The sequence below is a fragment of the Tupaia chinensis genome, unplaced genomic scaffold (genome assembly GCF_000334495.1).
Source record: "Tupaia chinensis unplaced genomic scaffold, TupChi_1.0 Scaffold000402_1, whole genome shotgun sequence".
NCBI lineage: Eukaryota > Metazoa > Chordata > Mammalia > Scandentia > Tupaiidae > Tupaia > Tupaia belangeri.
The window spans coordinates 3,850,699-3,861,850 of NW_006159904.1; the positions used below are offsets into that span (position 1 = coordinate 3,850,699).

Here is an 11,152-nt window from a genome sequence, read left to right on the forward strand (position 1 = left end):
CTTTCCTTAATGTTACCTGAGGAAGATACTTGTTCTGATTATTCAGATGAGTTTTTTACTTAGCTTACTGTTCCTTTAAAAACCAGCTGTAGGGGCCAGCAGGTGGTTAAGGCACTTGCTTCTCACATGACCTACAATGGTTGGAATTCTACCTTCCCTGCTTCCCTCTCTCTTTCTGTCTTTGGTGAGTGCACATACCCTGTAGCAAATTAAAAATAATAATAATGATAAATTAAATGAATAATTCTTAAAAAAAAAAAACACTAAGTTTTATGGAGGGCAGAGTATAGCCATTGGAGCTGTTTAGACAATGGCAAGCGTTCACTGGTAACAGACACTATGGTTAGCATATACTGTGCCATTGATGGACAAACTAATAAAACGAGGGCAACATCTTGCTAAGGATTGGCAGACCTCTAGACTCTCAGGCCTGTTCTAGCAAAAATAAGGGAGGGACAGGCTTCTGCCCAGTGGGAAGTATATCAACCCACCAGGTTAGTCCCTTCTGTGGCTTCTACCCCTATTAGAAGTACATAATTTCCCCCTAAATAGTTCAAAGCCGAGGCACATATACTGTATACATCTGCTAGCCAGGTCTTCTTAGGCAGTTCCTGAACCTGAAATCTTTGACCAAGGGCCTTCAACATTCCCCTACTTGTTGCAGACCTGCTTCATCCTTAGGACAATTAATGGCCTTAGCTGCTATGGGATTTCCTCCAGGCTTATCCACATGGTATATTAGATTTTCTGAATCAGTACACCATGTGGGAAGGGCAGTAAGATTTAGAGAAGGTCAGGAATCATCTTCCTACAATTTTTCCTATTTTATTTTACACTGTTATTCTTTTATTATTATTATTATTAGAGATTTTTTATATAGGGAGCATGCACTTGTCAGAGAGACAGAGAGGGACAGAGAGCCAAAAGGTGAGAAATCACCCCCCAGGGGAAATGGCCAGGCCGCAATCCCTTCTCCATATTCTCCTCTCAGGACTTTGGACATGTACGTACATGCACTGGGTGTGAGTTTGAAGCCTCTGGGTCTGGGATTCGAACCATAGTTGACTACTTGGGAGTCCAGCTATGTAACCATTACGCCATCTGTTGGTTCCTATACTGCTATTCTTTTATTACTATTTTGTTCTTTGTGTTTTGTTTATTACCAACTCAGTGAGCTGAGAAGCAACCCTAATTTTTTTGCTAATATCTGTTTCTAGAGTCCTCTTTGGTAAGTAAATCTTTTTAAGTAAAACATTCCCTTTTGTAGGAGACTTCTGTTTGAGGGAAGAAAAAGTCTGTTTCTGGAAGCCATCTCTGTACTCCAGTCTGTGGTATTCCAAGGAACAAATCCATGATGTAGAGTTCAAACTCCAGAGAAGTCTGCCTCTGCCCTTATCAATATTATTCCCTTTTAAATATGTTTTCTTTCTTTTGTGTTTTATTTTAGATTGAAGCACATTTGGACACACTTATAAATGAGCAAGCCTCTTACGTTTTAACTAAAGTAGGCTTGAGTTATGTCTATAACACTGTACAGCAACATAAACCTGAACAGGTAAGCACATAAATGTTTGTAATTTGCAAAATATGCCAGTTTCAAGTATGGCTTCTAGAGCCAAACTCTATTTGAAACTTGGCTTTCCTATAAACTCTGTTTTTCTGGGAAAGTGACTTATTTCTCTATGTTAGTTTCTTTATCTGGAAATTCGGGATAATAATAATATCTGAGTAATGGAATTGTTCTGGAGATTGTAAAGTGAACCGCATATAGTTTTTAGATAATGGCCTGAGATATAGAAGAGTACTCCAAAAATATTAACTATTTTTTGTACTACAAATAGTTTTGGTTAAAAGTAGAAAAATTTGGGACCAGCAGATAGTAATGGTTATGCCACTGGACTCCCATGTAGTCACCTTTAGTTTGCGCCCCCGACCTAACAGCTTAAAACTTATGCTGGATGCGTGTGCATGCATGCCCAAAATCCTGCACAGAGAATGGAGAAGGTGTTGTGGTGTGGCCATACCCCTGGAGGATGATTTCTTTCTTTTTGTTTCTCTGTCTCTTGTCTCTCCAGTGAGCACATGTTCCTATAGCAAAAAATCTCTCTTAAAAAAAAAGTAGGGAACCAGCAGTTAGCGTAATGGCTATGTCGCTGGACTCCCACATAGTCGACCGCGATTTGCGTCTTGGACCGGGTGGCTTAAAACTCATGCCGGGTGCATGTGCGTGCGTGCCCAAGATCCCAAGAGAATAGAGGAGAAGGGATTGTGGCGTGACCATCCCCCCTGGGGGGTGATTTCTCGCTTTCTGTCTCTATGTCTCTCTCTGTCTGTCTGGCGAGTTCACGTGCCCTATAGTGAAAGACCTCTCCAAAAAAAAAAAAAAAAGAAAAATTTTAAATTAGTATTGTAAAGTGTATAAAGTATATTCATACTGATAAATGTTTGAGTCCTATGTCACTGTCAGTTAATTGAATAAATAGATAACTATATATATTACAGTCTCTAATAAGTCATGACCCATTACTTAGGAAGAGTAGTAATTTCTGGGGCTGACATATGATCTTATTAAATTATAGACCTACAGTAGAGATAGGTAATGTAGTAGTGGGAATCCTAGAAAACTTTATAAGCCATCTTTTTTTAAAAAAAAGGCAAAGAACTCTTTCAAATGACATTAAGATGAACAGTATATTACAGTGCAATAACTCTTTAAGTAAGCTGTCAAAACTTACAATTTTTTCTTTGCAAAACCAGTAATCAAATTTCTACCAATAGGAACTTCTTCTGCTACCTTTCTTTTACTTTCTAAAATTTCCAAAGTAAAAGTCTTCAGCCTCACTATCTCAATGGCACTTTCCAAGTTCTTCTTTAACTTTTGAATAAATGTGAAGTATTGTGATATTTCTATTGTAAACAAACTTACTCTCTCTAACATATCATATTCCTACCTCTTACTGAGGTTGGAGAGATGACACTTGTTCCAGAAACCTCTCTTTCAAAATAAGCTAAATGATTTTCCAAATTGGGACAATCCATTAATGGACTATATTCTATAAGTGATCTGAAATGTGTATCTTCTTTTTTACATACTGCTTTTTTTTTTTTTTCCTTTTTCTTAAAAATAGGGCTCTTTAGCTAATTTGCCCAACCTAGATTCTGTGGCACTGAAGGCTGCAATGGTAAGTATATAAGAATTTCAATTTTTGTTTCTTTGTAGAAAATTATTCTCCATTTTTTGCTTTGTGATAATTTTGTCCTGGATGATAATTTTTATCCCTGATATGCTGTATTCATACTGGTTGTGATAATAACGATTAAGCATGTGTTTGTTTAGCTGAGCAGGTCTAAGACTTATGTTTACAATAATATTTATTCCCCCATACCTGATAGTCTCATCATTGCCGCTTAGAATTTCTTCATTTTCTATTTTATTTCTAATTTGATAGAGAAACAGGAATGACAGCTGTCCGAAAGTTAGAGTATATCATCATAGACGATAGAGACGTTCTACTGCCATGATGCAGTTCTTGACTTCCTCCTGAGATGATAACTAAAATTATATTCCAGTCTTTAAATTCGATTACTCTTAAGTGGTCAACTCACTAAACCTCCACTGTATTACCTTTTCAAGGGAAGAGTTTGCACCTTTCTACATGAGCACCACTTTTGCTTGTTTGCTTCTCTGTCCTGTGTATAGACATCATATACACATCCACTGATGACATTCAAAGCATGTAGTCCTATCCCTCGTACAGATTCCCTATGGGCACTGTAATAGCAGCAACAGCAACAGTGCACAAAATAGCCATTAACATTTAATGAGCATGCCAAGCGTTTTTCATTTATTAACTCTTAATTTTCATAATAATTCTCTTCAAGGCAGGAAGTGAACCTCCAAAGCCTATGGGTCTAACAATTATATTATACCACTTATCCTAATTGCTTAAAGTACTGACATGTATTCACTGTCACAGTGATTTGACTTTTATAAGTAGTTGTGTAGGATGGCTTTTCTCTTTGTTTAAAGAGAGTGTTTTTTTTGCTGTAGGGCACATACACCCACCAGAGAGACAGTGATAGAAAGCAAGAAATCACCACCCTGGGGCAATGGCCACTCTGCAATGCCTTCTCTTCCATTCCCCTCTCGGGTTTTTGGTCGTGCACACACATGTGCCTGGCGTGAGTTTTAAGCCGCCAAGTCTGGGACTCGAACTGCTATTGACTACGTGGGAGTCCCACAACGTAACCATTACACCATCTGCTGGTCTCAGGATGGCTTTTTTCATTCCAGGGCTTTCCTATATTTCATATTCCAGAACAAAACTAAAAATAAAGGCATAAGTTCGTAAGATACCCAGCAGATAAACAGAGTTCACTGTCTAATATTACTACACAAAATAATAGTTTAAAAACACTAAGTAGGATAAGTAAGGAATATTATGTCATGCTAAAAGATACTTTGTATAGAAGTAACAGTCATAATTTTTATATAGCAAACAAAAACCATAATAGCAAAGATAATTTGATACAAAAAAATTCAAATATGGACTGGTCATCTAGCACAGTAGTTAAGTGCTGTGCATTGGGAGCTGGATCCTACACAACCAACCATGGTTCTAATTATAGTCCTGGTGACTTGAATAACATACTGGGCATTTGTCCATGCATGCCCCAAATCCTGATGAAAATTGAGGAAATAGAGGAAAAAGGATTATAGTGTACCACAACCCGTTAGAGGGTGCTTTGTTTCCTCCTCTCTTAAGGGTGCACGCACGCAGGCATACACATGCCCTCTGGCAATTAAAAAAAATAGTTCAAGTGAAAGTAATGGATTTAGATTCTTGAAAAAGGCATTAATTTTTTAGGAAGGTATATATACATTAACCATACTATCCAGTAATTTCACTTTAAGGTATTTACCTCTAAGAATTATGACATACAGTCACACAAAGATCAGTCACATTACTTAGTATTAAATAGATATGTTTTCTCCCTCTGTTTCTTTTTCTCTCTTGATACATATTCATTCTGTAATATAACCTACAAAATATTTTTAAACCCCATTGTAAATTCTTATATACCTTGTCTTAATTTTTAAAACATTTAAGTTGAGGGGCTAGCCTATGGCCTGGTGATTGAGACATCTGGGTCCCATATAACCGACCACACAGTTTGAGTCCTGAACTCAGCAGCTTGAGAACACACTGGTTGTATGTGCATGCATGCCCAAAATCCTGAAAGGAAGAAGAGATGGGGGAGAAGGGATTGTGGCCCGACCAGACCCTGTGGGAGGTGCTTTCTTCTCTCCTCCTCTCTGATAAGCACATATGCCCTCTGGCAAAATTAAACAAAACAAAACAAAACAACTCAGAGACTGTTGAATATATTGTTTTTAAAGAAACTAAGTCTTAGTTGACGTTTGTATGTTATCCAAGGATTTATGTGCAATTTCTTCTTGCCTCTAGTTGGGGTTTCAGAGGCACTCAGTTCAGCATATCTAAAATATCTGTCGGGTCATTGGAAAAGTCATGATGCACTTTTGCATAGAAAAACATGTCATGACTTTCCCGACAACCTAATATCTATTATCATAATTACTGTCTCTGTTTTTTTCTAGGCATCCAGCATGCTAAGAAGTGGGATAAAAATAGGGAATATGTAGTAAGGGTTGTAGTTGTTTCACAACTTAATAAGTGAAGAATAGTTATATATTGTTAATACTGTGAATATATGTATTGTAATACTGTGAATTTATATAGATCCCAAACCTACCAGTCAACCCCTTCATCCTATCTGTAACCAAATTTTAATGATTTTATATTTATTGTCTCAAATATCTCCACTTCTTTCCGTCTTGACTGCCCTTGTAGTCTAAAAGTCTAAAAGTAGCTCGTAGTCAGCATCTTTGCATTTATTAGTCTTCCAGTCATTTCTTTCTATAGCCAGATTTATCTTCTTAAAACTTAAATCACATTACTTTCCTACTTAATGCTTTTATTATAAGAATTAACATTATTAAAATGTATAAGTCTTACATTATTTCTACTTATATAGTCATTTTTTCACCTCAAACTTTTATCCATACTGTCTTCTCCTCCTGAATCCTCCCTCACCCTGCCCTAATGATTCTTTACCTTAAAGGTCTTGCTTCAAGTATCCTTTCCTCAGATTAGGTTCTGATTACACTTCACAGTGCCTTTGTGTTTTTCTTCACAACATTTAACACTGTTTATAGTGATATATACATACTTACAGTATTAAACCTCTTGAGGCTATAAGTTCTTTGAAGCTAGTGATTGTCTTCTTATGCTCATTACTACATTTCCCTTCCCTAACATAGTACCTTTCTCTTTTTTTGAGAGAGATTTTTTGCTCTATAGGGTGTGCATGCTTGCTAGAGAGACAGAAGGTGAGAAATCACTCCCCATGGGAGATGGCCATGCTTCAATCCCTTCTCCTCCATTCTCCTCTAGGGATTTTGGGCATGCACATACACGTGCCTGTCATGAGTTTTAAGCCACCAGGACTGAGACTCAAATCATGACTGACTGTGGGAGTCCAACGATGAAACTATTACACCATCTGCTGGTCCTATATAATACCTTTCTTATAGTAGGTACTCAAGAAATATCACTTGAACTACTGAGTGGATTATTGAACAAATGAGCAAATGCAGTAGATAGAAAAAGAATTACAGAATTGGAATCTGATGACTTTACTTATTATTATTACTCCAAAGCTTGGTGAGAGAGATAAATGAATGGTTGGACTTGGGATTTTAGAAATAAGTGTTGCTAATAAGGACTATATTAAACAATTGGTAGTTTTAGTTAGGATGTTTTAAGAAATACTCATTTGAGGCTGGCTCTGTAGCACAGTGATTAAGTGCTGTTCATAGGAAGTTAGCTCTCACATGCTGACCACAGTTTGAATCCTGACCATGGGAGATGGCCATGCTTCAATCCCTTCTCCTCCATTCTCCTCTAGGGATTTTGGGCATGCACATACACGTGCCTGTCATGAGTTTTAAGCCACCAGGACTGAGACTCAAATCATGACTGACTGTGGGAGTCCAACGATGAAACTATTACACCATCTGCTGGTCCTATATAATACCTTTCTTATAGTAGGTACTCAAGAAATATCACTTGAACTACTGAGTGGATTATTGAACAAATGAGCAAATGCAGTAGATAGAAAAAGAATTACAGAATTGGAATCTGATGACTTTACTTATTATTATTACTCCAAAGCTTGGTGAGAGAGATAAATGAATGGTTGGACTTGGGATTTTAGAAATAAGTGTTGCTAATAAGGACTATATTAAACAATTGGTAGTTTTAGTTAGGATGTTTTAAGAAATACTCATTTGAGGCTGGCTCTGTAGCACAGTGATTAAGTGCTGTTCATAGGAAGTTAGCTCTCACATGCTGACCACAGTTTGAATCCTGACCCTAGCATCTTGAAAACCATACTGGGTGCACATGTATATGTGTCCCAAATCCTACAGGATAAAAGGATGGAGGAAAAAGGATTGCTGTGTGGCCACACCCCATTGGTGGGGATGCTTTGTCTGTCAACTACCTGCACTATTGAAAAAAAAAAAAACACTCATTTACTCATTTCAGCACAATAATCTAGTTAATTGGAATATGGGATCTTTTTCCTAAGATTTAATTAATGAAATAGATGGTTATATTTGCAATCATTGTTGGCAAATATATGCACTTTATGTTTTGCATTCTGTTTCATTTAGGTCCAGTTTGATCGTTACCTGTCAGCCCCAGACAATCTGTTAATGCCACAGCTGAATTTTCTGCTAAGTGCCACAGTGAAGTAAGTGTTTTTGGTCTCAACTAGTGGGAGGCAGTTTACGTACTTTTAAATATTAAGTAAATTTATTTAAAAAATATTTTTTCAACTAGGCAGTTTACATACTTTTAAATACTAAGTAAATTTATTTAAAAAATATTTTTTCAAGAATTGGAGAATTGCCATTAAAATTCTATAGTTCTCAACCTTTCTTTCTGTCTCAACACCCCAAGTCATCTGATTTGACCCTCTTTGTACTTATTCCTTGCTGTATACCGCACCAAAATCTCTATTAGTAAATAATTAAAAATATTACTCATAATATAGTTGCCACTATATAGACATAATCCCTCATTCCATTAAATTAACAAACATGTTAGAATGTTGATGAATACGTCATAGATGTTCAATAATATATTCATTGTGATAGGCAGATGAACTACTTTTTAGGCTTAGACCTAAGTGGTTTTCTGTAGATTTATTATAAAATTGTTCAGTATCATGTGTTTATTAGGAATGTGTTCAGGATGAAGAATCATCCATTAGCATAATACAATTAGAAGAAATTGAAAAATCATGTAGTCTTTCTTGATTTTAAGAAAAATATTGACAAAATTATAAATATGAAATTAGGTAACATTGCCTATACATTTCATTTTCTTCCTATGTTGTAGGCATTAGGGGTTAAGGTTTAAAAGACATTCGGTCCATCTGCAGTGGTACAGGCAGTGGTAGCACCACTGTGTAATATTGGACCACCTGGGCAAGCTGCTGGTTTACTTTCTGGATCTATCAACATGTTAGGTACACCCATCATCCTGGTTGGCTGTGGAGCTCAGGGGAATCATAGCATGCGGTCCCTGTTAGGTATGTGCTCTGTCTCTTTCTCAGAATAAACATAAGGGAAAAAAAGAAATTTGAACTGTCTACATGGAGCTCGTAGTCTGATGGATCAATTAAATGTGTAAACAAATATTTATTTTAAAAAGTACAGGACATAACCTCTGGTAAAAATCTGAGAAATAAACAAAACATACAAACAAAAATATAGGGCAGGCTTTGTGATGCAGCAGTGGTGTACTGGTCCGAAGAAACTGGATCCCATGTGGCAACTGTGGTCCAAGTCTCTGGTCCAATCAGCCCAAAAACATGCTGGGCCACATGCATGAATGACCAGGATCCGACAGACTGGCGGACTGGAGGAAGAGGATTGTGGCATATGGAGGATGCTTATCTCTCTTTCTCTCTTCCTGTCTCTCACTTTCACATGGACACACATGCATTCTATTGTAAATAAAGGAAAAGACATAGAGTGCACCACATGTGCACATTTGCTTTCAAAAGGGATAGAGAGGAAGAGATTTTTGGCAGTCACTGCTACGTCTTCTATCCCAGTTTCATAGATAGCCAAGATTAGCATATGCTACCACATTTTATCTGTTTAGGTTGGTCTGGGATCTGAATCCAGTCCTCATGTGCGTCTCCAGCCCCATATGTTGTCACCCTACCATTTGTGCTGCCATGGCTGAACAAGGTAAATGCTTTAAGATAAAAAAAATTAGAGATGATTTATTTCTCTAACATAACTGAATTGTAAGAGATTACAGAGGAAGTTCTTCAGGCTGAAGGAAAATGACCAGAAGGAAATCCAATTCTACACAGAGGAATGAAGACACAGCAAATGCTAAATACAAGAATAAATGAGAGTTGTTAATTTAAAGCAAAAATACTAACAGTAAATTGTGGAGTTTTTATGTAGTAGTAAAATATATGTCAACAAAAGTACAAAAGATACTGTGAGGAGATGGTAGCAGTGTACTTTTATGATGTTGGAAGGTTATTAAACTATCCATAAAGTGTATATATTATTTACCATATCATAAAGATTAAAGCAACACCCAAAACAGAAATTATATAGCATGCCAATAGATAAAATAGAATGTTAAAAAAATTATATCTAGGGGACCAGCAGTTAGTGTAATGGCTATGTTGCTGGACTCCCATGTAGTCGACTGTAGTTCGTGTCCCAGACCTGGTGGCTTAAACTCATGCCGGGCGCGGGTGCGTGTGTGCCCAAGATCCCAAGAGGAGAACGGAGGAGAAGGGATTGTGGTGTGGCCATCCCCCCTGGGGAGTAATTTCTCACTTTCTGTCTCTTTGTCTGTTTGGCGAGCACACATGCTCTATAGCAAAAACCTCTCCAAAAAAAAAAATAAATTATATCTGGAAAGGCAAAGGGAGAAAAAAAAGAATAGATGAGACATATGCAAAACAAGTAATTGGATGATTATCTTAAATTCAGTCTTTTAAGTAACTCTTGCTGTTAGGTTGTTAGAAAATTCATGCCTTATTTTTTTCTATGTTTTTCTATGCAAAAATGCATCATGACTTTTCTGACAACCTAATAAATGTAAAAGGCCTACACACTCTAATTACTAGGCAAAGATTGTTAGATTGGATGAAAAAGCATGGCCAAATTTTCTATTGTCTATAAGAAATCCATTTTAAACATAAAAGTACAGATAGTTTAAAAGTCAAGGAATATTATAAAAGGTGTACCATGCAGTCAAAATCATATAAAGCTAAAGTAACTTTATTAATAGCAGAAAACTAGACTTCAGGACAAATAATACTAGAGGTAAAAACAGATTTTACAATAATAGAATCAATTTTTATTTATTTATTTATTTACATTTATTCACTGTACATCATTATAGCATACAAAATGAGATTTTTCCATTCAGAATACACTGTATATTGACTCAATAAAGCACATCAACATATGTGTTATTGTCAACAAATAATTTTCCATTTCTTGTTTCCTGTATATTTTGCCTTTTTTCCCATCCTTGATTCCCTATCTCACCCTCTGCCATCTCCCACCCTCCTCCCACACTGTGTCTGGCATCTGTTGTTGCTTTCTATGCCTCCCCCATTTTATTGTTTCACTAAATATCTTTATACATCTAAATATTTTCAATAGCAAGCACAGCTGATAAATACATATCCATGAACACAAGTCTGACTTTAGGCATAAACCTCAGTGAATAGAATGAACATACTATAAAGTAGCACCTAGCTAGGGCTATATGGCTTACTGCAGTTATCAAAATGCATTTTTAATGCTTTTTTATTTTTCCTCTGAAAAATTTTTTAAATTAATTTACATTCATTCCCTGAGCGCAGTCATCAAAATGCATTTTTAATGCTTTTTTATTTTTCCTCTGAAAAATTTTTTAAATTAATTTACATTCATTCCCTGAGCATCATCACAACATACTAAATGTGGTTTCCCATCTAGAATAAACTGCATAGTGGCTTAATCATGCATGTTATC

At 36.4% G+C, this 11,152-nt stretch overlaps 1 protein-coding gene across 3 annotated transcripts in view; it reads left to right on the forward strand.

The window, feature by feature from the left end:
* The window catches only part of COG6 (component of oligomeric golgi complex 6), an 86,954-nt gene that overhangs the window by 53,066 nt on the left and 22,736 nt on the right, over positions 1–11,152 (forward strand). The window contains exons 16-19 of one of the 3 annotated variants that reach the window (XM_006154206.3): positions 1,448–1,555; positions 3,129–3,182; positions 7,760–7,839; positions 9,261–9,349. In XM_006154206.3, coding sequence (XP_006154268.1) covers positions 1,448–1,555; positions 3,129–3,182; positions 7,760–7,839; positions 9,261–9,349 — 331 coding nt within the window. Of the gene's footprint in view, positions 1–1,447; positions 1,556–3,128; positions 3,183–7,759; positions 7,840–8,619; positions 8,689–9,260; positions 9,350–11,152 lie in introns of those variants that run through there. The other 2 variants (XM_006154207.2, XM_006154205.3) reach the window with 2 other exon arrangements.